This window comes from Eptatretus burgeri, chromosome 6 (genome assembly GCF_056783735.1).
Source record: "Eptatretus burgeri isolate ZD-2024b chromosome 6, Ebu_testis_v1, whole genome shotgun sequence".
In the NCBI taxonomy this organism is placed as follows: Eukaryota; Metazoa; Chordata; class Myxini; order Myxiniformes; family Myxinidae; genus Eptatretus; species Eptatretus burgeri.
Window position 1 is genome coordinate 107,380,433 of NC_140966.1, and position 25,000 is coordinate 107,405,432.

Sequence of the window (25,000 nt, forward strand, 5' to 3'; positions counted from 1 at the left end):
ACGAGGGACAGGGAGGTGGGAGAGACAGGGACAGGGGGTGGGAGAGACAGGGACAGGGGGTGGGAGAGACAGGGACAGGGGGTGGGAGAGACAGGGACAGGGGGTGGGAGAGACAGGGACAGGGGGTGGGAGAGACAGGGACAGGGGGTGGGAGAGACAGGGACAGGGGTGGGAGAGACAGGGACAGGGGGTGGGAGAGACAGGGACAGGGGTGGGAGAAACAGAGACAGGGGGTGGGAGAAACAGGGACAGGGGGTGGGAGAAACAGGGACAGGGGGTGGGAGAAACAGGGACAGGGGTGGGAGAAACAGGGACAGGGGGTGGGAGAAACAGGGACAGGGGTGGGAGAAACAGGGACAGGGGGTGGGAGAAACAGGGACAGGGGGTGGGAGAAACAGGGACAGGGGGTGGGAGAAACAGGGACAGGGGTGGGAGAAACAGGGACAGGGGGTGGGAGAAACAGGGACAGGGGTGGGAGAAACAGGGACAGGGGGTGGGAGAAACAGGGACAGGGGTGGGAGAAACAGGGACAGGGGGTGGGAGAAACAGGGACAGGGGGTGGGAGAAACAGGGACAGGGGGTGGGAGAAACAGGGACAGGGGGTGGGAGAAACAGGGACAGGGGTGGGAGAAACAGGGACAGGGGGTGGGAGAAACAGGGACAGGGGGTGGGAGAAACAGGGACAGTGGGTGGAAGAGACAGGGACAGGGGGTGGGAGAGACAGGGACAGGGGATTGGAGTGACAGGGGGTGGGAGAGACAGGGATGGGAGTGGGAAATGGAAGGATGGGGTGGGACAGATAGGGTGGAAGAGAGAGGGGAGTGGAGAAAGAGAAAGGGAGGTTCCCTTATGCCAGCATGAGTTCAGGATTCAACGAAATTGCCTACGTTAAAACAGCACATTCAAACGCATCATACCAAATGACGCATTGATACTGCCAAGAGACATCCGTTGCAGAGTGGGAAGGGAGGGTAGAGGGGTTTGGGAGGAGGGGAACATGAGGGAAGGAAGGGTGTTTTCCTTCAATCATCAAAAAAGCTGCACCAGTGTTTGTGCCTCGAGTTAATTTCCACACATACGATAAGCTTTAGAATCTCTTAACCTGAGCCGAATTGCGGAATTGATCAGAACAGCAGTTTCGACAGCTTAAAAATATTTATATAAAAATAAGAAATAAAAAAAACACTTTTCATTTGTCCAAAACACAAATTATTTTACACCCCTTGCTCTCCGTGACCTCCAGAGAGATGTACGGTGGTGGAGGGGTTTGGAAAGAGACTCGCGTGAGGGGAGGGTAAGGCAGCAAGATGGGAGGGGGGGTAAGGCAGCGAGATGAGAGGAGGGGAAGGAAAGGCAGCGAGAGGGGAGGGGGAGGGTAAGGCAGCAAGAGGGGAGGGGGGTAAGGCAGCGAGAGGAGAGAGGAGGGGAGGGAAAGGCAGCGAGAAGAGAGAGGAGGGGAGGGAAAGGCAGCGAGAGGGGAGGGAGGGAAAGGCAGCGAGAGAGGAGGGAGGGAAAGGCAGCAAGAAGAGAGAGGATGGGAGGAAAAGGCAGCGAGAGGGGAGGGAGGGAAAGGCAGCAAGAAGAGAGAGGAGGGGAGGGAAAGGCAGCGAGAGAGGAGGGAGGGAAAGGCAGCAAGAAGAGAGAGGATGGGAGGAAAAGGCAGCGAGAGGGGAGGGAAAGGCAGCGAGAGGGGAGGGAAAGGCAGCGAGAGGGGAGGGAGGGAAAGGCAGCGAGAGGGGAGGGAGGGAAAGGCAGCGAGAGGGGAGGGAGGGAAAGGCAGCGAGAGGGGAGAAAAAAAAATAAACAAACAAAAAAAAATAAACACGCCCAAACAGCAACGGTTTCTTTTCAACCGCCCTATTCCTCTGGTGCTTTCTGCAAATTTCTTTACTTGGCAGATATTACACTGGACTCTTTCACGTCATATTGTCTGCCCCTGCAGTGACGGCATGCACTCTCGCCTCGACCAACCTCCACTCTGTTTCAAAGGCATCACTTTCCTCGACGTTTTTGCACTTCGTTCACCACTAGCAAGTTTTCCTCTTGGGAGCGATGATTAAAAATCACCAAGGGAAAAAATAAACCAAAACAAAGGAGCTAATAATTATGATTCCACAGAACGGACAGTGTCAACATGGAGCCCCACGTGATTAACAATTGCAGTACCTTCAGAAAGTATTCACACCTCTTGACTTTTTCACATTTTGTTGTTTTACAGCCTGAATTTAAAATAGCTCAAATTGAATTTTTCTCACTGGTCGACAGAAACCACCCTATAATGACAATAACAAAAAGGTTTTTACAAATAAATATAAAATGAAAGTCTGAAATGTCGTGTGTCCACAAGTGTTCAACCCTCTGAGTCAATACTTTGTTGAAGCGTCTTTGGCAACGATTATAGCTTTGAGTCGTCTTCGATATATCTGTATCAGCTTTGTACATCTAGATTTGGGGATTTTCTCCCATTCTTCCTTGCAGGTTTGCTCAAGCTCTGTCAAGTTGGATGGGGAGCGTCAGCGAACAGCAATCTTCAAATATTTCCACAGATTCTCAATGGGATTTCAAGTCTGAGCTTTGGCTTCACCACTCAAGGACTTTCACATTCTTGTTCTAAATCCATCGATGTAGCTTTGGTTGTATGCTTGGGGTCGTTGTCCTGTTGGAATGTAAATCTTCACCACAATCTAAGGTCTTTTGCACTCTGAAACAGGTTCTCCTCAAGGATTTGCCTGTATTTGACTCCATTCGTTGTTCCCTCTATCCTTACAAGTGTCCCAGTCACTGCCACTGAAAAGCATCCCCATAGCAAGTTGCTGCCACTACCATGAATCACGGTAGGGATGGTGTTCGATTGGTGATGAGCTGTGATCGGTTTCCACCAGACATAGCACTTTGCATTCAGGCCAGAGTTCAATTTTTGTCTCATCAGACCGCAGAATCTTTTGCCTCAAGCTCTCAACCTTTCACATGACTTTTTGTAAACTCCAGGCATGTTGTCATGTGCCTTTTTCTCAGGAATGGCTTCCTTATGGCCACTCTCCCATAAAGCCTAGATTTGTGAAGTGCTGCAGACACTGATGTCCTTCCTGCAGGTTCCCCCCATCTTTGCCAAGGAACTTTGTAGTTCTGTCACAGTGCTCACTGGGTTCTTGGTCACCTCACTGACCAAGGTCCTTCTTTGCCCAGTTGCTCAGTTTGGTCGGACGGCCAGCTCGAGGAAGAGTTTGGGTAGGTCCATATTTTTTTCCGTTTCCTAATGATGAAGCTCACTGTGCTCTTGGGAATTTCAACAGTCTAGATATTGTTTTATACCCTTCCCCAGATCTTTGCCTCCTCACAATTCTACCTCGGAGTTCTACGGACAGTTCCTTGGACTTCATGGCAGAGTTTCTGTTCTGACATACACTGTCAACTGTGGGACCTTGTAGAGAAATGTGTGTTTCTTTCTAAATCATGTCCATCAATTGAATTGGCCACAGGTGGACTCCAATAAAGTTGTAGAGACATCTCAAGGATGATCATAGGAAAATGGATGCACCTGAGCTCAATTTGGAGGGTTATAGCAAAGAGGTTGAATACTTATTGATGCAAAACATTTCATATTTTCATTTAAAAAAAAAAAATTCTGAAAGCATGATTTCACTTTCTTATGATGTGGTATTTTGGGTCGATCGGTGACAAAAAAAAACTCCATTCAAACCATTAGAAATTCAGGCTGTAACACCACAAAATGTGACAAACGTTGAGGGGTGTGAATACTTTCTGAAGGTACTGTCTTCTTCTTCTTCTTCTTCTTCTTCTTTCGGCTGCTCCCGATTGGGGTCGCCACAGCGGATCATCCGTATGATCCGCATAGTGATTTGGCACATGTTTTACGCCGGATGCCCTTCCTGACGCAACCCTGGTCGCCTCTTACGACACAGGGATATGGTACACCTATTTTAACCGCGGTATACACCGGCCCAGTACACTGGTACTCATTTCGCCGACCTCGGAAGGATGACAGGCTGAGTCAACCCCCTGGTGTATTAATTCAGTGGCCCAACGGGGCTTGAACTCAGCACCTTTTGGATCCCAAGCCGTTGCCCTAACCACTGCGCCAACACCAGGATACTTTCTGAAGGTTCTGTATTTGTGTAAAGTCAAAACCAGGGTAAAGTCACATGGGTCAAATATTTTTGGTCTGAATGGATAAACACCAGAGGCTATTAACACATAATTAAGGACAGAGAATAGAAGAACATTAGAGGGGATCAACTCACGAATAATTTTGCAACTAAGAGGGGGACAGGGAATAATTAGGAGTAGCTCCACCCATGGCTTTCATTGTAAATTAACAATTCTGATCAGGGACCTGGCAGATTATTTCTGTTTGCACAATGTTCTCACTTTCCCAAGAGTTTAAAGGACTTGGGCAAGTTTTTTTTTTTTTTACGACTTTCCAGTACTTGAAAATGCCTTTTCAATTTTCCAGGAATTTCAAGGAATTGCAAGGACTGCGGGAACCCTGCTTGCACTTGATTTATGTAATGTACAAGCTCCTCCATGGCCCTTGGATCACTGTGAAACAAAATAAATATTTATAATACAGGTAACTCACCCTCCCCCCCCCCCCTACTTATAAAACATAAAATGTTTGATGTTTTAATGTACAATCCATGCCAAGACCTTCCTCAGAACGAAAGGATTGGTCTGGGGCTGTCTAACCACCACAATTGTCCTGATACTATGGAACCAGGAACCAACAAACTCGAAAGCGCAAGGACAGAATCATCTCATAGCCCTCACGTTTCCGACCCTGGCTCTGTGGAAGAATGGACTTTGCATCGATACTGGCATTACAAAAATTAAGATCACTTCCCAAATATCTGGAAAATGCATGAGGAAAAGTGTCCACAACCATACTGTTGATGAGCACCAGCAGGGAGGGGTGCTCAAAATAGTGCACTATGCCATTCACCTTTATGGAACTTCCACTCCAGAAAAATCATCGGAATTGTAAACACCAATATGTAAATTTTCGATTGATCCTGCAACCTTGTGTTGCACACCAAGGAGAAAGAGAATGAACTCTTTTTGTATACTTGGCCTCTCACTTCCAACGCTAATCATAAGGACAGCAGCATATCATTCAGATGGCATTTCGAATTGGGCGAGTGCAACACCACCACATGGCGGACCAAAGGAATGATCAGATTAACGAGGACAGAATGAGACAATTACAGTGAATGAAATTCACACCAAACTCCAGAAATGAGTCACGAAATTTTGAATGAATATCAGAAATGTAACATCGCCGTCTTCTCCAGCCACAAAACTTTCTTCATCCTACTTAATGAGAGCAGTTGGGAAGTTTGTCACGCGTCTTTCGATTTAAAAGTCTCATATCCAATCCATTTTCCCTCCTCCTCTCATGCCTTTCTGTTGATAAGCCAGTAATAGGCGTCCACCACCATCCTTGACCATGTTATGGAAAGCTGGTGAAGGCCCTCACTTTTTCACTTTTAAATTCGTTTTTTCCACAATCGCTTGATCGATCGACAAAACATTTTCAGCATCGGAGCATGGAGAAGTTTTTAACAGTTTCATGATTGGATGTAAAATGCGGCCGGCGTTCCAAAAAGTCAGTTTTCTACAGGCATGGGTTGCAGGGTGTTTCACGTAGTCAGAGTAAATGATCTCGACAACGCTTCGCTCGGCCTAATTATTTCTAATTGATCTGAATCTTTCATAATCTAACCATTTAAGAAGTTGTCTATTCCTTTTAAACTTCTGCCCAAGTTTGCAAATAGAATCGGCTAATGTCCAAAGAAATCCTGATGAATGTTTTTAAAACACCTACCATAGAACCAAAGAGGAACGCAAACATATTGCAACCCTAACTTTCCTAAGGTCTCCTTCATGGCCACAAAAAAAAAAAGGGAGAGCATTAGAGCTTGCAAGATATCCTGACAAAGTCAACCAAAATAGAAGTGAAAAATGCGTCGAGATGAAGGAACGAGCACATCCGATTCCACCCTCCCAATGAAAAGCTTCACAATCATGATGAAAATGGAGGAGACAAAAAAAAAAAAAAAGAGTAAAGCATGGCGGTTTCAGCACTGCAAGCAACATCCGTAAAGGCCAGGTTCTTTGGCACAAATGCAATGTCAGAGCAAAATGGAGGAATGCAAGGAAACCAAGCAAGATGACAATGCAGAAGACACCTTTATGCCATGAGCACACAATCCCTCGATTACACCGTCGTCTGTCATCGAAACGTTATGTGCAGCGTTATTGCAGCCAAGCAAAGGAAAATGGAAATTTGCAGCAGCAGAGTCCCAAAAGCATGCCGGGAAATTTGAGGGTGAGATTGGCCATGGGGATGGAGGGATCCGACACGTGCCTGGTCCTCTCGGCAGACGCGTTTGATGGTGAGACGCTCCGATGTGCGACGGCGAACCGACCCGCTCGGTAACTTGAGGTGTTGCTTCACTTGCTGCTGCTTCATCTCCTCCTGGAGGGCCACAGCCATATTGGTGGAAAGGTAACCTCAATTTTAGCCAAACCTTTGGCAAAAAATGAAATAAAAGAATGGAGACACGATTCGGATTAAAATAAACCTTGAGGTTTGGGGTTCCATCTCAGCCTTCGTACCCCCCTCTCTTCCCCCCCACCCCTTCCCATTCATTACCCCCCCCCCCCAACCCGAATCCTTCAGTCACAAAATTCAGCAATAAATAAATGCGTGAGGTAGGCTTACAGGAAGCTGGACCAATTAGCTCTGAAATTGGGAAGGGGGACAGCTCTGAAATTGGGAAGTGGGGCAGCTCTGCATACCTTCTCATCAATGTAGGTCTGCACCGTGGGGATGAGCTTCTGGAGAACATGGTACATCTGAAAATCCCACCAGGAATTGCTGTCCTGAAACTGCTTGATAAGCTGGTACCAGTCCTCCAACCTCTCACACACCAATGACCAACAACCATGGCCAGTCAAGCACCATTGCACTGCCAATGTAGAAAAGGTCAAAGAGGAATGTGGTGTCGAGTTAAGGTGATGCGTTTAAGATTTAAAAAAAAAAGGATACCCTCTTATTATTGGACAAAGAAAAAAAAAAATCTCATCTAATAGGTCCCAAAACAAACTCTCCAAACCAAGAGAAACCAAAGTCAAGCAAGACACAACGCCGTGTTTTGGCGAGACAAAAATAAAACCAATCAGACTCCACAAGACGAAAAGGGATAATAAAAATAAACCGCTTTCGTCTTTGCCTTCGTCTTCGGCTCCATCGTCTCTCTCGTGCTCTCGTTTCCTCTTCCTCTTAATTCTTTTTTTCTCTTTCCAATCAGAGTCCCCAGAATTGTTTCCGCTCTCATCCTCAGAATTGCTGAAAAATATGAAAATTAACTTCTGTAAATACATCGAGAATGATTTCAAAAGTTTCTCGGTGGTCAAACCTCTCAAAAGGTGACATGTTTAACACCAATTCAACAACTTCACCTGCAATCTACAAATCTTCTCCCAAAATACACAAATAAACTAGAGAGTTCATAGAGCACCTTACCTCACGCAGTCTTAAGGAACAACGACATGGGTGGGGTCTGCGAGCCATGATGATGCAATTAGATTGGTCAAGATGTGAAATAGTGGGGCAGATAACAGCAATTTTTGAGAGGCATTGTGCAAATGATGATACAAGCATCAAATTTGGCACATTTGTTCTCCAGGGGACTCTAATCAAATCTGCCTGATTAGCCATTTGAAAATCCAAGATGGCGGCCATTTTTCAAGATGGCTGCCAAGTTAGCCTCCCGAAGTTGACTTTTTGCTTAGAAGTACTTGTAGTTGTCCGATTTGCATGATCTAGGTGTGGAAAACTATGTTTTCAAGCCTGCTGGAGTGGATTTTCCTGTTTTTAAAGCCCCCTGATGCACATTTTTTATGATTTTGCACCACTTTAATGATTGTCATATGAAGCTCAGGCCTTTCTGCAACCGGGCCCTGGCTAGTAAATGTTCAAAGTTATGCATACCATGCGAATGTTCCTCCAGCTGCTACTGTCCACATATGCAGCTGCAAGGGAGCCCTGACTGAAAGCACTTGCATCTCCGGTTGCAACCTTTCTTACAGGAACACTTGGTCAGTTCCTGACAGCTGGCTGCAATATGGGGTAGTGTTGTCCAGCATATCTGCCACATCTCTCCTTTCTGTGTCCATCCACATTCAGCGGGACTGCTCGTGTCTGGACTGGAGATGGTTGCCTGGCCCCAGATGATCCCAGCCCGATAGGCCGCACGCTTTGCAAAGCAAATACTCTGACGGCTGCCTGTGTTGGTGGAATTGAGTTGTATGGCCTCTGCTTGCGGGCAAAGAGATCCAGTCTTGCTCCGTCCACACCAGTGACTGCGCTTGATCTGTCATACATGAGGACAACGAATCTCTCCAGCCTCTGCAGGTCAAGATCACGAATCAATGTTGGATGCTGGCTGAGATTGGTGATTGTTTCAGAAACATCATCAAAGACGTTCCAAGTCTGCCATGCAGTTTTCTTCCCTTTACCGTGGAAGGCAGACACGACGTCACATCCAGTGAACGCATGGAAGTATGGGATCCCTCGAGCTTTCTCAGGCCCTATTACAGAAACTACCTCATGGACTGTAATCCATCATGCCTTGGCTCCTTGGCCAAAGGCAATCCACATGTTCTCAAGACGTAGTTCCTGTAAGGATGGCAGTACAGATATTGCTATGACTAGTACGTCCGTGTCATTAGCTTTAATGATAATGGACTCGCTACCATCCGTCGTTGCATCCCTGGCGTGTACAAATATTCGAGTGTCAGCTTCTTCATGACAACATGGAGACACAGCATCCAGTGACTTCCTTGTGTTGCTAATGGCATCTTCTCCTTTTGTGACAATGAGTGTGCTTGTCGTCTGTGCTTCCCACATCTTTTCCGCAAGGAAGTGAAACAGCTCAGTCTTGTTGCTGTCATCTCGAAGAAAGCTTCTTCAGTTATTTGGGGTCTTACTGGTTCCTGTCACTCTTCTTCCGATTCCTTGCCCCCTTTTCGACTTTGCCTCGGACTTCAGACTTGACTTCTTGTACACGTCAAACACTACGTCCACCCTCTCGTACCTAGCAGCATAGGATTCCACCTTTGGGATGATGTCTTCTTTAGCATCGTCATCAAATATCTTTGAAGTGCGTGGAGGTAGGGCATTGATAAGTGCTGAGCCATCAATGATGACTGCATTTCCCGTTGGTTCTCCGTCTGGGATGTTCACTTGCGCTTCATGAATTTCAGCCAGCTGTCACTTCTGACATATATGAAGCTTGCGACTGTCATTGAGAGATGCAGGGTGTGACTGATTCTCATGCTTGAAGAATTCTTGCAAGTCACACTGCCTGTTCTGGCATGAGATGAACAGTCGTGAGAACAGCTGAGTCATCTTTCAGGACTTTCTCCTTAGAACTTCCCCCAGTTTGCTCTTGTTTGAAGAAAGAAACAATGTTTTTCTTGATTGGATGATAGAAAGGACATTCACCTTCATTCTGTCGCCCCTCCATGAATGAATGGAACTGCTCTTTGCCCCGCTGCTGATGTGTAGCTACCATTTCAGCCGGAGTTGGGTCTGCATTGTTCTTCATGTCTCGTCCCAGTAGGTCGGCTGATTCTTCTTGGAATGGGTTGTCCATCTCCTGCATTACTGCAGAGAGTGCTTTCACCTTTTCAAAGAAAGATTTCTGGGCACTCAGTGTCTGCTCATGGTGTCTGCTGTTGTTGGTTGCATCTTTCATACCAGACATGGCCTCGTATCCAGCTACGAGACGACTCACTTCGGGTCCAGCGACCATCCACCGAGGAAGTGCTGCCGGGTCTTCTGTCAACCCAATGTCAACCCAACCCATAGGAATCCACACTTAGATCATGCAAATCAGACAACTGCAAATACTTCTAAGCAAAAAGTCAACTTCGGGAGGCTAACTTGGCGGCCATCTTGAAAAATGGCCGCCATCTTGGATTTTCAAATGGCAAATCGGGCAGATTTGATCAGAAATGCCAAATTTGATGCTTGTATCATAATTTGCACAATTTTTCTACTCTCTACTACACTAAAATAACGTAATATTTCATCAAAGTACTGCTAAACCCAAGGGTTTTTGGAGTCAAAAAGGAGATTTGCATTCTAGTGTTCAAGTATATAATTCATAGAAATAAAATAGATTTTAAATGTCGTACGAAAATAACAATAATAAAAATAAAAATAACAAGTTCGAATTGCAAACATACCCCGTGGGAGTTCATTCGTACAACTCTCAGGTGAGCGATAGCACAGACGACAGGTAGTTTTGAAATTTAAGATTTTCATCACATCAGAAAAAGAAACCAGAACACCTCACATGAGTGAGGCTAGTTTCATATCATCATTTGCGACTTAATTTTGCGTTGGGCATCACCCAGCGCATTTAATTTTTTTTTTTTTTAATAACAATTTGAAGAAAATGGGCCGAGAAGGCTGTTTATCGGCCCAAAGGGCCGGAATCGCACTTTGACCTCAGGTAATGCCGCCTGGGGAATAGTCTCTAGAATATACCCGTCAAGATTGGTTCAGTTCCGTTCACTAATAACCGAGAAATAACAATTTTAAGAAAATGGGCCAAAATGGGCCGTTCCTTGGCCAGAAGGGCTGCAATCGCACTTTGGGCTCAGTTATTGCCTGCACATATGTGTCTAGTAAATGCCAAGCAATTTTCATCGAATTCTGTTCACGAATAATGAGGAAATAGACGTCCAAATGAACTGTATACAAGAAAAGAGAGAATGCGAGCTGCGCTTCGACCCCATGGGGTAAAAAAAAAAAAAAAAAAAAAAAAAAAAAAAAAAATCGGAAGTTTATCCCCATTGATGAAGCATCTTTTACACCACCTTATTTAACATGTCACATGAGTTGTTCGTGCCTGTGTGTGCCTTTTATGACATCCCTAAAACCAGGAAGTTTCCTGTTTGGAATGATTTTCAATTTTGATTGACTGCCAGACAAGCAGACAGTGTGATAAAAAAAACAATAATAATAATAAATAAAAATTTCAATTGCACCCGTCTGAAGGAGTGGTTCAGTTTGGCATGTTAAATATGAAACTGGCAAAGCCTACAAACAAATGAAACACATGAGAATTACCATTTAGAACTCATTACAATGACCATTTTGTACCCCTCATCTTATTTTTGTGTTTGGTAGCTTGGCTGCCGGGTAGCTGTCATTTTGTTGGGGCTGGCTGTGCCGCTGATGCTGTGCCCCCACACCAGAAAACTGGGACTCGTTTCGCCAACCTCGGAAGGATGACGGGCTGAATAATGAAGTTATTCCTCGATCATAAACTGACGTTTGTGGACAGACGGACAGAAACGAACCAACTGCTTAAGCTCGCTTTTCGCTTTGCACGAGCAGGGTAATAACCCATGTCCGTGAAGCAGAAATCAAGATGCAACAAACTCGTGGTCTTGTCAAAGGAAAAAAAGATTTCTGATGAAGTCAAACGTTTCAGCGATCGAACGGCCTTTGTCGGGTCTCGAGTTTGTCAGGATCACGCCAGACATTAATCACCAATAACACTCCCTCTTCAGCAGCTACTCTTTAATCAAACCCGAGCACGCAGATAATCTGCAGGTCGCTTTGCCATTATCGGGGACGTGAAATATTCCATCGATGCAGTGCCTCATGGCAAAGAACACACGAGGAGGCGTCGGGATTCGAACCTGCAAATCACATTATAAAACACACGAGCTCAGCCATTTGAGTAAACCCAGCAACCTCTTCACGTGCCAAATGAGACAAAAACCCACCAAACAAAGCTCAAATAGTGCCTTTGCCTTCTCAAGGTTGTATCGTTGTTCCAACAAACTTCACTACAAGGCAACAACGAGCAATCACTTTTCACCTCTAATCCAGGTAATCCTTTACCCATCACCATTCACCCACCTTGCTTTGAAGCATTTCACTTTCCGTTTCGACTTTTTATGTTTTCCTCGTTTCCTGAAACAAAGACAAGCAGGCAATGAGGTGGTTATTGTGTTGGGGTCCCGTCTGCTTTTCCTCGAAGCAATGCTCATGACAAGCCATTAACAATTTCTGTGGCTAAGAACCAATCTTTGCAAACGTGGCAACTCCAATGTGAATTGGAAACAGAGCACACACTCAAGGTTTGCAAGGAAATAAAGCTTTACCCACTGCACCCAACAAAGCTGAGCCATTCACATCTTAGCAACAACAGCCTAAAAAAAAAAAGTTTGTTCGCAGGTTAACTATGAGAGCCTTTTCTTCCTTGCATGACCGATAGATCAAAGGCCACTTTTACTGAAAATAAATAAATAAATTTAAAAACCTCAAAAAACAATTATTTAAAAAAATAAAACCGACAACAGACTGTGACAAACCATTTTCAGATGAAAGGTCCCACTTCCAGAGATATTTCTTTTCAAGTAAAGTAGCATGACAATATTTTCTGGTTAAAACTGATCAATAAATAAATAAACATGTTCAGTCATGGTCCTTGCCATCCAACAATCATGGTCAATGAATGATTTAAAAAAAAAAAAAAAAAAAAAACTTGTTCATTGGGTAACAGAAAGACAAGGTGTCCAGGTGATTGTGGATTATTAAATACAGTTACAGAAATGGATTAGGGGTTAATTATCCAATAGTTATATCCGAATGAGTGTTAGCATGAGCATTAAAGCCCAAATATCATCAATCGGAGTCAAGTAAATACTAAGATGCCCTTTCACCATTTATCCCATTTGTGTTTAATCTTCAAATCATCCCCAATGTACTTTTATCCCATGATATTAAATAAGGTGCGTGGCGTGCGTGCAATCATAGAAAAACAGGGCTGGGCAGATCTCCACGAAGTATAACATTTGGGTTGGTGGTACCCAAGTTCAGGTCATGGGCACACAAACAAACAAAATAAAACAATGTCACCCGCAGGGTGACCCGTATCTTGCCAAAAGGTGACCACGTGTGACTTATTTAAGGTCACACTGGGGTGAACAGAGCTGTTATCCACCAGGAGCGACTCCTTGAGGAATATCTGCCGACGAGAGATTCCGATGAGAATCGTTCTACAGAGAAACCATGAAAAATATGCTTTTTCCTCATACCGTCACAATGTCTCAAGCTTGACATATCTAGAAAGCACTCATCAAGGTGTTCAATTTGAGGTACTACACGATATGGTTCCTAAAACTTGAAAATTTGACCTTGGGGTCAAATATGTTTGACCTTAGGCACTAACCATGAAGGTCAAGGCCAATCGCCACCAAAAATTAATCAGCTGAGCGCCAGACCATGAACTATATTCCCATGAAGTTTGAAGACGATCCGATCAAAATTACTCAAAAAATAAGGGTTTCGTCGACTCCCCTGATTTGTGACAAAGTGACCTTGACCTTTGACCTTCAAAATTTTGTGCACTGAAAGGGACCTCTATAGGCCTCTGATATGCGAAGTTACAAAAATTTCCAATGATAACTGTGCTCTGCAGAATTTTTTATACGTGATTACAGACAAACAAACAAAAAACATACAAGCTGACTAACATATCTTGCAAAAACTTCGTTTTGGCAAGATAAAAATCCTCTCCCCTTCATTGAGGAAGGAGCATTTTGCAAAAGTGTGGTGGGGGGGGGGGGTTTACATTATTCACCTGTATATATGCCACAGTTAATGCGGTTTACTGACCCCTGCTGCTGATGGGGGATTATTGCCCATCACAAAATATATTTTCCGCACCTCCCCCACGAGAGCGGGTGATTCTTGTACATAAAACACCTTCACAATGACAGATTCACATGTGCCACAAAGGAACGTTGAATACGGGTTTTCCAACAATGGCGAATTCACGTGTGTGGCCTCTCACAGCCGCGACATCGACAGCGCATGCGAAAGACCTGCGCAGCAGGGGGACGGGAGCGTTGGATATACAAAAGCAACGCTCGCTCCTCGGACCAGTCAGTACGAGAGCAGATCGAGTGTGCACGAGAATGATACGAGAGAGGAGCAGATCAAGACAGACCCGCCAAAGAGAGTTCAAGGGAGACCTGCAATGAGCCAGACTTCGGAGACCTGCTACAATCTGTAGAAGATCGCAAGATCGAAGGGGAGAGGAGAGGGGAGAGGGAGAGGGAGGAGAGGGAAGAGAGGGAGAGGGAGGAGAGGGAAGAGAGGGAGGGAGGAGGGGACAGAGGAGGGGACAGAGGAGGGGACAGAGGAGGGGACAGAGGAGGGGACAGAGGAGGGGACAGAGGAGGGGACAGAGGGGACAGAGGAGGGGACAGAGGAGGGGACAGAGGAGGGGACAGAGGAGGGGACAGAGGAGGGGACAGAGGAGGGGACAGAAGAGAGAGGAGAGATGGGAGAGGGGAGAGAGGAGAGAGAGAGGGGGGACAGAGAGAGGAGACAGAGGGAGAAGAGAGAAAGAGGGGACAGAGGGAGAAGAGAGAGAGGGGGAGAGGGGAGAGAGGGGGAGAGGAGAGAGAGGGGGAGAGGAGAGAGAGGGGGAGAGGAGAGAGAGAACTGAAATGAAGTTTTGTGAAAAACAACGGCTTTTGGGAACATTGGGAAAGAGTGGGTTGAGGAAAAGAGGTTCTCCCACAAACATTTTCATATCATACAAATCCTTCTGGCGGGTCACCACGACTGCTTGCCAAGAATTCAACAGACTTTGGTAAAACAGAGGCAGGTGAGACGTGTCAATCTTTTTGATTCAATTAGGAACAACTCAAGGTCATAGCCGAGCAATCCAGCTTGTCTCAATATTCGTTGTGCTACGGGGCGCCAGGGCAGTTTTTCCACATTGATCGCTCGTTGTATCGACTTCAGCCGAAAGGCCATCAGACGACACTTTACGTCAATGAGCCCTTGGCCACCATCAGACAAGGGGAGACAGAGTAAGTTTGACCGCAACCAATGATGACCATTCCAAAAAAAGTGTTCCAGTATCTGTTGTATCTCTTTAAGCAAGATATCTGGTGGCTGTAAACAGATGAATTTGTGCCACAAGACAGAGGTAACTAAGGTATTAATAATTAGTATACGACCTCTGAAAGACATTTGCGGAAGGAACCTTTTCTATTTGTTAAGACGTTTGGTTACGTGATCTACCACTCCTTCCCAGTTAATAAGGGAGTTCTGGTGAGGGCCAAGATAAACACGTAAGTATTTCACCCCGTCTCTCGTCCACCTTAGATCTTTCGGAAGAGACTGAGGTAGCGCTAAGGTAAGCCCACCGGATGTACATTTAGCTGAGGACACCCACAGAGCTTGACTCTTTTGCCAATTTCACTACAAATGTGAAGCAAGATGAAACCTACTTAAAGATCCGAGAAGAGTGGTTAGATCCTGATCATTTTTTTATTATTACACAGACATCATCATCATATGCAGACACCACGATAGGGTGTTCTTCTGGAGACGGTACAAAGCTAGAAAGAGAGTTCCTAAGATTAATTAGTAATGGCTCAAGAGAAAGGCCAAACAGTAAACCTGACAATGGACAGCCTTGCCAAACACCCCTCTGAACCTGAATGGGAGAGCAGAGACCATCGTTTACCTTACACAAACTAGATATATTGTTGCATAACAACTTAACAAAACCGATGAACCTTTCACCCACGCCGAACTTTTGCAACACATGAAACATATAAGTGTGATCAATATTATCAAAGGCCTTTTTGACATCAAGGCAAATCAAACCAACCCCTTCTTCCTCTTTAAGGCCACAATCAATGGAATCTCTCATTTTAAAAATGTTATCAGAGATTGATCTCCCTGGAACACAGTAGCTCTGGTCAGGGTGAACAAGAGTCCCGATGACAAGTTTTAGCCGATTGGCCAACAATTTGGAAAAGAGTTTGGAGTCAGAACATAGTAATGAAATGGGGCGCCAGTTCTTGATTTGACGGAGATCGTCACTTTTTGGGAGAAGACAAACCACCACTCTTCGACAGCCGAGGGGCAGTATGCCAGAAAGTAAACTTTCTTGCAGTACTTCTGGACCTAAGATGTCCCAAAATGCTGCAAAAAAATTCCACTGGAAGTCCGTAGATTTCAGGGGCTTTTCCACGTTCAAAGCTATTCAGAGCCATGCTGAGTTCCTCCAGGGTAAGCGGCTTTTCAAGAGCTTGACGCTGACCACAACTCAAAGAAGGAACATGATTTGTCATCTCATCAACACAATCTTTAAACACAGATTCCTTCGCAAGTAAATCAGAAAAATAATTTTTCACAAGTCTTCTAACATCACTTTCATTTTGTACAATAGTGCCTTGAGCATCCAACAAAGAGAAAATCTGCCTTTGGGATTTCTTAACCCCTTCTAACTGGAAAAACCTTTTATTTGGGGTGTCAGAAAACTTCACATTTTGGATTCTGAGTCGAACTGACATCCCCATGACTTTTTCATGAATCAATTCTCTGAGATAAGCTCTTTTTTCTAATAATAACCGAAGTTTCCTGTCATTTTGAGCTTTAGCCAAGTCTTCCTCTCACTGCAAAATCTCGGTTTCGAAGGGATGAAACAGCAATTTTATTCTTGCTCGTGGAAAAGGACTGATAACATTGACAGAAAACACGAATTTGAGCTTTCGCGTTGTCCCACCATAACTGGATAGAAGCATAGGAAGGTTTACTTTGGATAAGTTTTTCCCAAAACCTCCGAAAATAATCAGTAAAAAAAACAATCCTCCAACAGGCTGGTATTGAAGGTCCAATACACACTTTTACGAGTCAACTGAGAAGAGGATAAACCAAGCACTACCAAGTGATGATCAGAGAAAGTAGAAGGAAAGAGGTTACAAGACATGAGGACATTTCTAAAAGTAGAGTTAATGTACCATCTATCCAGCCTTGCAAGTGTTATCAGCACATTAGCACACCAGCACCATGTATACCGAGATGCTGTACGGTGCTGCACGCGCCAAGCATCGAGTAGACCAAGTGATGTAAAACAACAAGATATGTGTTTATGAGATTCAGGATGTGGTTCTGGTGTATTCCTATCTAAATTAGGTTCAAATGTGCAATTGAAATCTCCTCCGATACAAATAGTGATCAAAGACTAAAGTATGGAAGTAATTAGCCAGATGTGTAAAAAAAATCTTTACGAGCCCCGCTCTCACTGGGAGCATAGACATTAAGTAAGGTGAGGTGAAATCCTTGATACACGAACTCTCATGATGCTAAGTGTCCTTTAACTATTTCAAGGAAACTATACGAGTCAGGAACAAACCCTGGACGAAACACCCGCTGAGACAGAAGACAAATTACTGAATAAACAAAGCCCCTTGTTAAGGCAGAGCCAGTCAGTCTGTGAAGTCTCTGTTATGTGCGTTTCTTGCAATGAACAGACATCCACATGTTTCTGAAGCAATAAGTTTTTAACTTGGATCCGATACAAATTGTTAGCACCACCCACATTCATGTTTAAGGTGCCAAAAAGCACTTCCTTCCTTTTCATCCCGTATCAGGGGGGTTTGCGCAGCTTCTGAGAACATTCTAAACCTGCTTTTGTAATAAATTTCCTCAGTCTGTGAATTTGTGGTTTTGTCGTTTCAAAATTTTTAGAATTCCTCATTATGCACTTTGCAGTCTGCATGAAGGAAAGCAAGTCAGGAAAGTGTTGATGAATGATGACATTCCGCTGCCTAAACGTCTCATTCAGAAAGGATACAATAACCTGGGGAGATATCTGTAAATGATCAGATGATTACTGTGACAGATCAGTCACCTCCATGTCATCATCATCTGAAGCAGACAGCCCAGATAACCTTCCACTCGGTTCGTAAGTATCACCCTGGACCTTTACCAACCCGTTTACAGACACATCGAAGAGGGGAGACACGACGTCCAAGTTTACAGACACGTCTAAGTACCGAGTGATGCACGGTGGTACTTTGCGAGCCCTGTTTTACACTTTCATCAACATGAGATGGGGCCTCGAGTCCACCATCTTGTACAATTACATCGGGCACCTCTACCGGGGCCTCATAAACTGTATGTTGATCATTTGTTGGGGCGGGAACATCGAATGGAGCCGCAACACTATTTTGGTCTGTCTCAGGAAAAACTGGTGCTGGTGATACTGTTGTGGGACGGGGTTCGGCGGCGATAAACGACCACCAGGGGGAGCAGTAGGGTCGTCTCCATCGAACACCTGGAATCGCAAGGTCGTCACACCGGATAACTCCGGAGTCGACGGGTCATTTAGAGGACCGTGGTCACCAATATTTTGATGGCGTGAAGAAGGATTAATTGCCTAATTTCAATATACCTAAGTACCCATGCCGTCTAACTACCGGGGAAGCCACACCCTCGGCCGACTTTGTCCAAACCGAATCACTGTTACCGACTCGGATCCGTCGTAACCGAGCGGGAGTTACCAAAACCGTGCCGGTCCAATGACGACTTACAGCACCGACGGCCTCACTAATTCTCAATACGCACCGTGCTGGGTCAATGAAAGAAAGTGAGACAACGAGCTGGTACATTGAACAATTGGGGGTTTATTTATCAGGGGGGGGCAGGGGAGCACAAAGAGCAGAGTTATCCAAATAAAAGCAATGTACAATGAACAAAAGCACTTAACAATTTCTACTTACAGACGGGGCCCACGGACACACACACACACACACACACACACACACACACACACACACACACACACACACACACACACACACACACACACACACACACACACACACACACACTAAATGGACCCCGTGGGGTCTTTATTCAGTCCCTATGCCCAGGAAGGAAAGGCGAACTGGGGACCAGGGCCTTGTCGGGTACTTCTCCGGCTCGTGCGGTCACACCGTACTTCAACCACCACGGTGGGACTCAAACCCACGTTCCGAAATCCACGGGCCCACGACCCTGGCTGCTCGGCCTCCACCACCACGAAGATCCACCACGAAGGACCACAGACGAAAAGCCACCACGACCAAGACCGAGCCAATCACCACGATGACTGCCGAACACTGGTCCTGACAACCACTCTACGCTTCTTGCCAGGTCCGAGGGATTTCTTCCCCTCCCACTCGTCTCCTGATTGGACGAGGGGTTGTTGGGCGATCAGTGGCCTCCCCTCATTGGTCGGGGCGCCTCGGCCCTGCTCGCCCTTCGCCCATTGGTTGGAATAAACGCTCCATGCCCTTCCTCGGAGCGGAGCCTCGATCTGAAGTCAATGAAGACTCCGCCCACGCCTTCAGCCAAAAACACGTGGGTAATGGAGTCGATGGTGCGGAGAGGTGAAGGGGGTTTGTTGTAAAAAACTAACTATAAAGAAACTTCGCAGCACACATGTAATTCCAGTTAGACATAGGGGGTGGGGCCCTAACTATAACACATACTTGGACATAACTGAACTGCGGGGACTGCTGACTGTGTGTGCAGGAGGCTTCCAAATCCGTAACAATACCTCCCTACATTCTACACACACTTCAGCAACACCAAGAGACATTTTACCACTATCTGAAAGGCCCGTACACACTGCACACTTTGAAGTATATTTTCGTTATCAGAAACCATTTCATCCTTTTTTTTTCATTCCCATGAGGTTCCTCAGTTGCCGGAACAACCGTATCCAGTACAACTACCTTGGCAGCGCTAGTGGGGTCACGAGGAGCAGACACTCTGTTTTTTTTTGACACGGTAACAAAATCATCCTTACCGTCCTCACTATGTTAGGGAACATTATTAGCAGGAACGTTGGATTCACTGGGCATCACCTCCCCCACCATACGAGGTTGTGGGTCGTTAACCGTTTTACAATCTATATCAACATGTCCCGATTCCCCCCACACTTTGAACAAGAAGCTTTTGGACAAAATCTTTTTAAATGGCCAAAAGCTCCACAAAGAAAACATGTCAAAGTCGCTGATGAAGCGTACACTTGGTAATCAGTTATCAATGTTAATCTTCAAAGAAACCTTTAAACTCGTATCCTCCCCACGGTCCGGCAGCACCACGTAAAGTTGCTGCCGAGAGCTCATCGCATGCTTTGCTTGGTCATGGCGGCACCCGAGGGGGGTCATCGAGATCTTTGAAACAATTTTTCCGCAACGAGACAAAACAGACAAGTTGTTCATTTGACACGAAAGGAGGCACGTTAGAGACGATTATTTTAATTGCAGGGACATCCATCAGGGAGGCCATAACAAAGTGACCAATCTGTGTGGTTAACTCAGAACTCACGACATCGTGAACAAAACGTACATCGGAAACTAACACCACAACCTTCTGATTCATGCGTGACGCAGCACCTACATGCTCAACACCGATAACGTCTCCAACCGCCAAAACAATCTCTTCAGTCAGAACCCCGCCAGGGGGGACACAAACGAAAGCATGCTCACGAGTTAGTGCTTCGAAAGCAGCATCTTGCTGCGAGCGAGCCGCCGCCATGTTACAACCAAGACGCGACGCTCGCAGTCTTCCTCACTTTGGAAGAGGAAGTTAACAATGCACTCCGACTTTCCCGAACCTTGGGAAAGAGGGCGCTCTCTAAACAAATTAAAGGAAAGGCAAGCGAAATAAAAACCAAAATAAAGCAGGTTTAAAGCGAAAGGCTTTTAAATTATGAATGGACTAACAGAGCACCGCCCAAGGACCGACGATACCCTTACTAACGCCGCTATGTGCTCTCTATCTCTCTATCTCTTCTCTACACAGAAAGGAAACACAGGGGAACCTTACAAGTAGAAAACGAACACAGGGGAAACGAAATGGGGAGTGTGGGATATACCAAACAGCGAGACAGAGGACAGGTCCAAAATCACACAATGATATCTCTAAATCATGACAGAGTAGTTCAACGGCTTCAAAGAAATAAAATTAATAAAATTGACTTTGATGCGGTTTGTAAGGAAATGGTTAACTGGCCAATTAAGCACCATTCTCAGATTCTTAAAAACTCTATGATGATGAGAGACTTTACACTTCGTTAACCAGAATGGGACGTGTAGCTTTTACATTGAAATCAATTAATCAATTGATAAGTAAATACTAGTTTGTAGAGACGGAAAAAGTGTACATAAATAAATGAAGATTGCATGTTGGTAGTGGTGATAGTAAAGTGTATGTAAATAAATAATTCAAGGTTGAATTTTGGTCGTGGAGATGGTAAAGTGCATCGAAACTGGAAGGGCACTCGGTAGAGCGCATACCTCCACCCCGTAATGCCTGATCCATGAGAACATATCGGGCAACAATACATTATTAAGATATCGTGCTGTAGATCGTTTTTGAGCCCGATCTCTCAATGGTGAAGAATCACTTTAAAAATTTCAGATCCGGATCTTCACCAAAATCGAATCGATTCGGCGTGGTCACACACCCAACATGTCCACCAAGTTTCATCCGAATCCGTGCACAACCTATTGAGATAATCGTGCTATATATCATTTTTGGCCATGTCTCTCAATGGTGAAGAATCATTTAAAAAATTATCGTAGCCGGATTCAGATCTGGATCTTCACCAAAATCTAATCAGTTCGTCCTTGCCACACACACACACACAACCTCTCCACAAAATTTCATCCGGATCTGTCGCCAAGTTTTTGAGATATCCTGCACACAGACAAACAGACAAGCCAGTAGGCGACATGGGTGGTCGCTATATAATTGCATACTAGTCATACAGTTTTTGACGGATCGGGCTGAAATTTTTTGACAAAGAGGTTGATTATAGTGTGCATAAAAGTGCGGAAGGCGATTTTTGATTATCGAAAAATATATATAAATATTTTTCGGATTTTTTTCAAAAATTTCAAAGTCCCGTTGCTAGGCTATGGTGGCGTCCACAGCAACGGTGCTCAAAAGCATACAACTACATCCTGGTATGAACCAACCTGTCAAGTTTCATCAAAATCGGTTGACTCCTCTGGCCTCCAGAGCTGTCCATTACATACATACAGACGGAAAACCTGAGAATAATGGTAGTCTAGCAACCACCCAACAAACAAAAAGGTGTGAAAAAATAACCTCCTTCACCTTCGGTGGCAGAGGTTAAAAAAAAATTTAATAAAACTGGTTCCCAAAAGCATTACACTGGACTGTTAAAAAAAAAAATATATATATATATATATATATATATATATATATATATATATATATATATATATATATATATATATATATATATATACATATTTTACATTTTTAATCCCCCAACTTCCAAATCGGAATGCCTCATGCCCAGATATTATTGCACACATTAGCCAAATACGAAAGAGATGCCTCCATTAAATTTTGCGTAGAGGCTCTGGATGGATGCGCAGGACCCAAAATACAAGCCCCCCCTGTAAGGCCGATGCCCGTTCTGGAAATAGAAAGCGACGGTAGGGGAGTACGGAACGAGCCGTGAGACAAGCCCTCAGACCTGCTCGACAACGCCACATCTCCAAAGTGACGTCACTGCAATGACGTCATAATCAAAGCATGCTCAACCTCACAAACCATCAAGAACTAGGTCTGAACATTACTCCGGGAGTGCAAATTCCTTTTGAATCATAAAAACTTTTGGACCTCGATATTAAAACAAATAAATGTTCAGAACCAGAATTGTTAAAGGTCCTATAAATGAACGCAATTCTTCACTTGTACCATTCAAACTGCACGTGGAATCAGGAATCGAAGAGGAAAGAATTCAGAAGCAAAGAGGACCAAAAGGAGGCACCACGAGTCCATATATAAGCAGTTACCGAGCTTTCTTTTTGCTCCTCTTCAACCACCTCGTTACAGACTCCTCTCGATGTTCCATCGTTTCTTCATCATCAGCCGTCAGCAGCTCCTGCAGAGGTTCCTCTTTGTAGAGCCGCTCGCCATAGAAATACCAGTACCTCGTTCCATTCCTGTCGTGTCCCAGGGGCACCACACGTAAAGTGTTTTTGCTCATTCCCTGCCAGCACGCACGCATGCACACACACACACTACAGTCACCCCCTGACATCCTGAATCTCAACAACACTGGCTGAGCACATACAAACAGAACTGGCTACGTCGTCGTGAAATCCTGGCCTATTGAGGGTGGGTTCAGATGCAGTTTCGGATTGGAGGATCGGGCCGCCAAGTTAAAATGGGAACTCGTTCAAAACGAAGCACAATGAATGACCGTTTCATTTGTATTTTTTCTTAAAGGGTTTGGAAATATCAGAAAATTACGTCGGCTCATCGTTATAACAATCACTCATGTTGTTCAACACAAAATCAGTAAATGGGGTTCAGGCCTCTTACCTTGAGGAGCCGTTGCACGTCGCCAGCATCCAGGCGGAGCTCGCAGAGCCGATAGAGCAGGTCAACGTGCTCGTGCAGAGTAAGGCTTGGAAAGACGCACTGGTTTTGCAGCCAGCGTCTCCGCATGACGACGTCCAGGAAACGACCATAGTTATTCAGCCTGACATGCATGGAAAGTGTCGGGTCGACATTAAAATTGACAACGGCGCCTGGAGACCCAGACTCGCTGATGCGTTTTAAAACCAAAACAAAATAATCGCTACAACAGACAACGCAGTGAGATCTCCCTCAACATGACTCGGTGATCCACCACGACTCCTTACGTGATGTCTTTACGCTGCAAGCACCCCCGCAGCAAACACACCAGCAGGTGTTCCAAAAAATTGCAGTCGTTGGTTAACAATGCAGTTTCCAGCTCCTGGTGGGCAATGAAAGAAAAGCAAGAACAAAAAGAAAGAGATGAGGAGAGAAAACGGCCATTTTGAGTCAAATCTTGGAGAACATCTTGGTGAAGCAGGAAAACCTCAGGGAACACCTTGGTGAACGGCTCCGTTGATTGCGACGTCCGTGAATTGGCAGGGCGATAGAACAATGACCGCACCAGAGACTTCAACATTAAACACAAGAACCCATGAGAGTTGAAATATGACGATTGCGGTGGACGCTACTCGTCATACGTGTCATGCTCGAACGTACAACTTCCTGCCGAGGTCAACCCACAAGCTGTGGCCGCAGATAAAAGGTTATTATCTGGCCACGGCGTTGATGTCGATCAATCGGAACGTCGACAGGTCGTGCGGACGCCAAATGCATCGCAAGTTCTCGTAAGCACAATGCATTTTCACCGATGTGTACTCCATAAAACGGAGAACGGTTCCATCGGAATTTCCTTCGGACTTGCTCTGCCGTCACGAATCAGGCAAAATGCGTACGACTTGAGTGTCCTGCGGTAAGCCGTGAACGATATGCCAGTGAGGTTTGCTGGAGAAGTGAGACAGACAGATAAATCAATCAATCAATCACTCAAACAAACAAATAAAATAGGATATATCCAACTCCATGCCATACGACGATCACAGTCAATCTCAGGGCATCCAGGCGCCGTCAGTCATCTGTTGTACGTCGGAGTGAGTTGAAGCGCCGACAGCGTGCCCAGGAGCACACACTCGCAGGCTGTCCGCAGCCCTACGCACATCCTATTCTCTTGGGACAGAGCGGTCATCAGTCAACGTCATGTCCTTGCGTCCGCATCACTTCTGTCGAGCAATGGCCCACGTGCTATCGACCGAGTACACACAAACACCCCTCTCCTCCGCTCTCTCATAATCCCACCCAAAGAAGCCTCGAGAGAACGGCGACGAGAAACGCTCACCTAGCGCCTCTCTGCCGGCTGCTCAAATCACCGTTTAGCCCTTCACTATTAAGATGCGTTTCACTTATTCGAGAATATCAAGAATCATCGTAATATGTCAAGATTGTAAGCCACTGTGGAGTTTTCTTCGGAAAAATAAAAAACACCTTGCACAGAAATTGTACAATCCCCAGTATCAAACGATTACTTTTTCAAAGCGAGTCCATTTTATCCATCATTATCGCACAGTCACTTTGAAAAGTCAACCCGAACTTATGCGATACCTCAATACCGCAGTGCAGTGTTCCTTTTAAAAGTGAGCCCTATATAATCCCTGACATACTATTACTTTACAAAGCAAACTCCATTAC

At 45.2% G+C, this 25,000-nt stretch overlaps 1 protein-coding gene across 5 annotated transcripts in view; it reads right to left on the reverse strand.

Moving 5' to 3' along the window:
- Positions 1–25,000, reverse strand: part of CECR2 (CECR2 histone acetyl-lysine reader) — a 128,599-nt gene that overhangs the window by 88,694 nt on the left and 14,905 nt on the right. For 2 of the 5 annotated variants that reach the window (XM_085886615.1, XM_085886613.1), the window contains exons 2-8: positions 23,602–23,696; positions 23,279–23,438; positions 22,747–22,943; positions 11,966–12,019; positions 7,239–7,369; positions 6,820–6,989; positions 6,386–6,496 (exon numbers count right to left, since the gene is read on the reverse strand). In XM_085886615.1, the coding sequence (XP_085742741.1) occupies positions 6,386–6,496; positions 6,820–6,989; positions 7,239–7,369; positions 11,966–12,019; positions 22,747–22,943; positions 23,279–23,438; positions 23,602–23,696 (918 nt within the window). The remainder of the gene's footprint in view (positions 1–6,385; positions 6,497–6,819; positions 6,990–7,238; positions 7,370–11,965; positions 12,020–22,746; positions 22,944–23,278; positions 23,439–23,601; positions 23,697–25,000) is intronic. The other 3 variants (XM_085886614.1, XM_085886617.1, XM_085886616.1) reach the window with 3 other exon arrangements.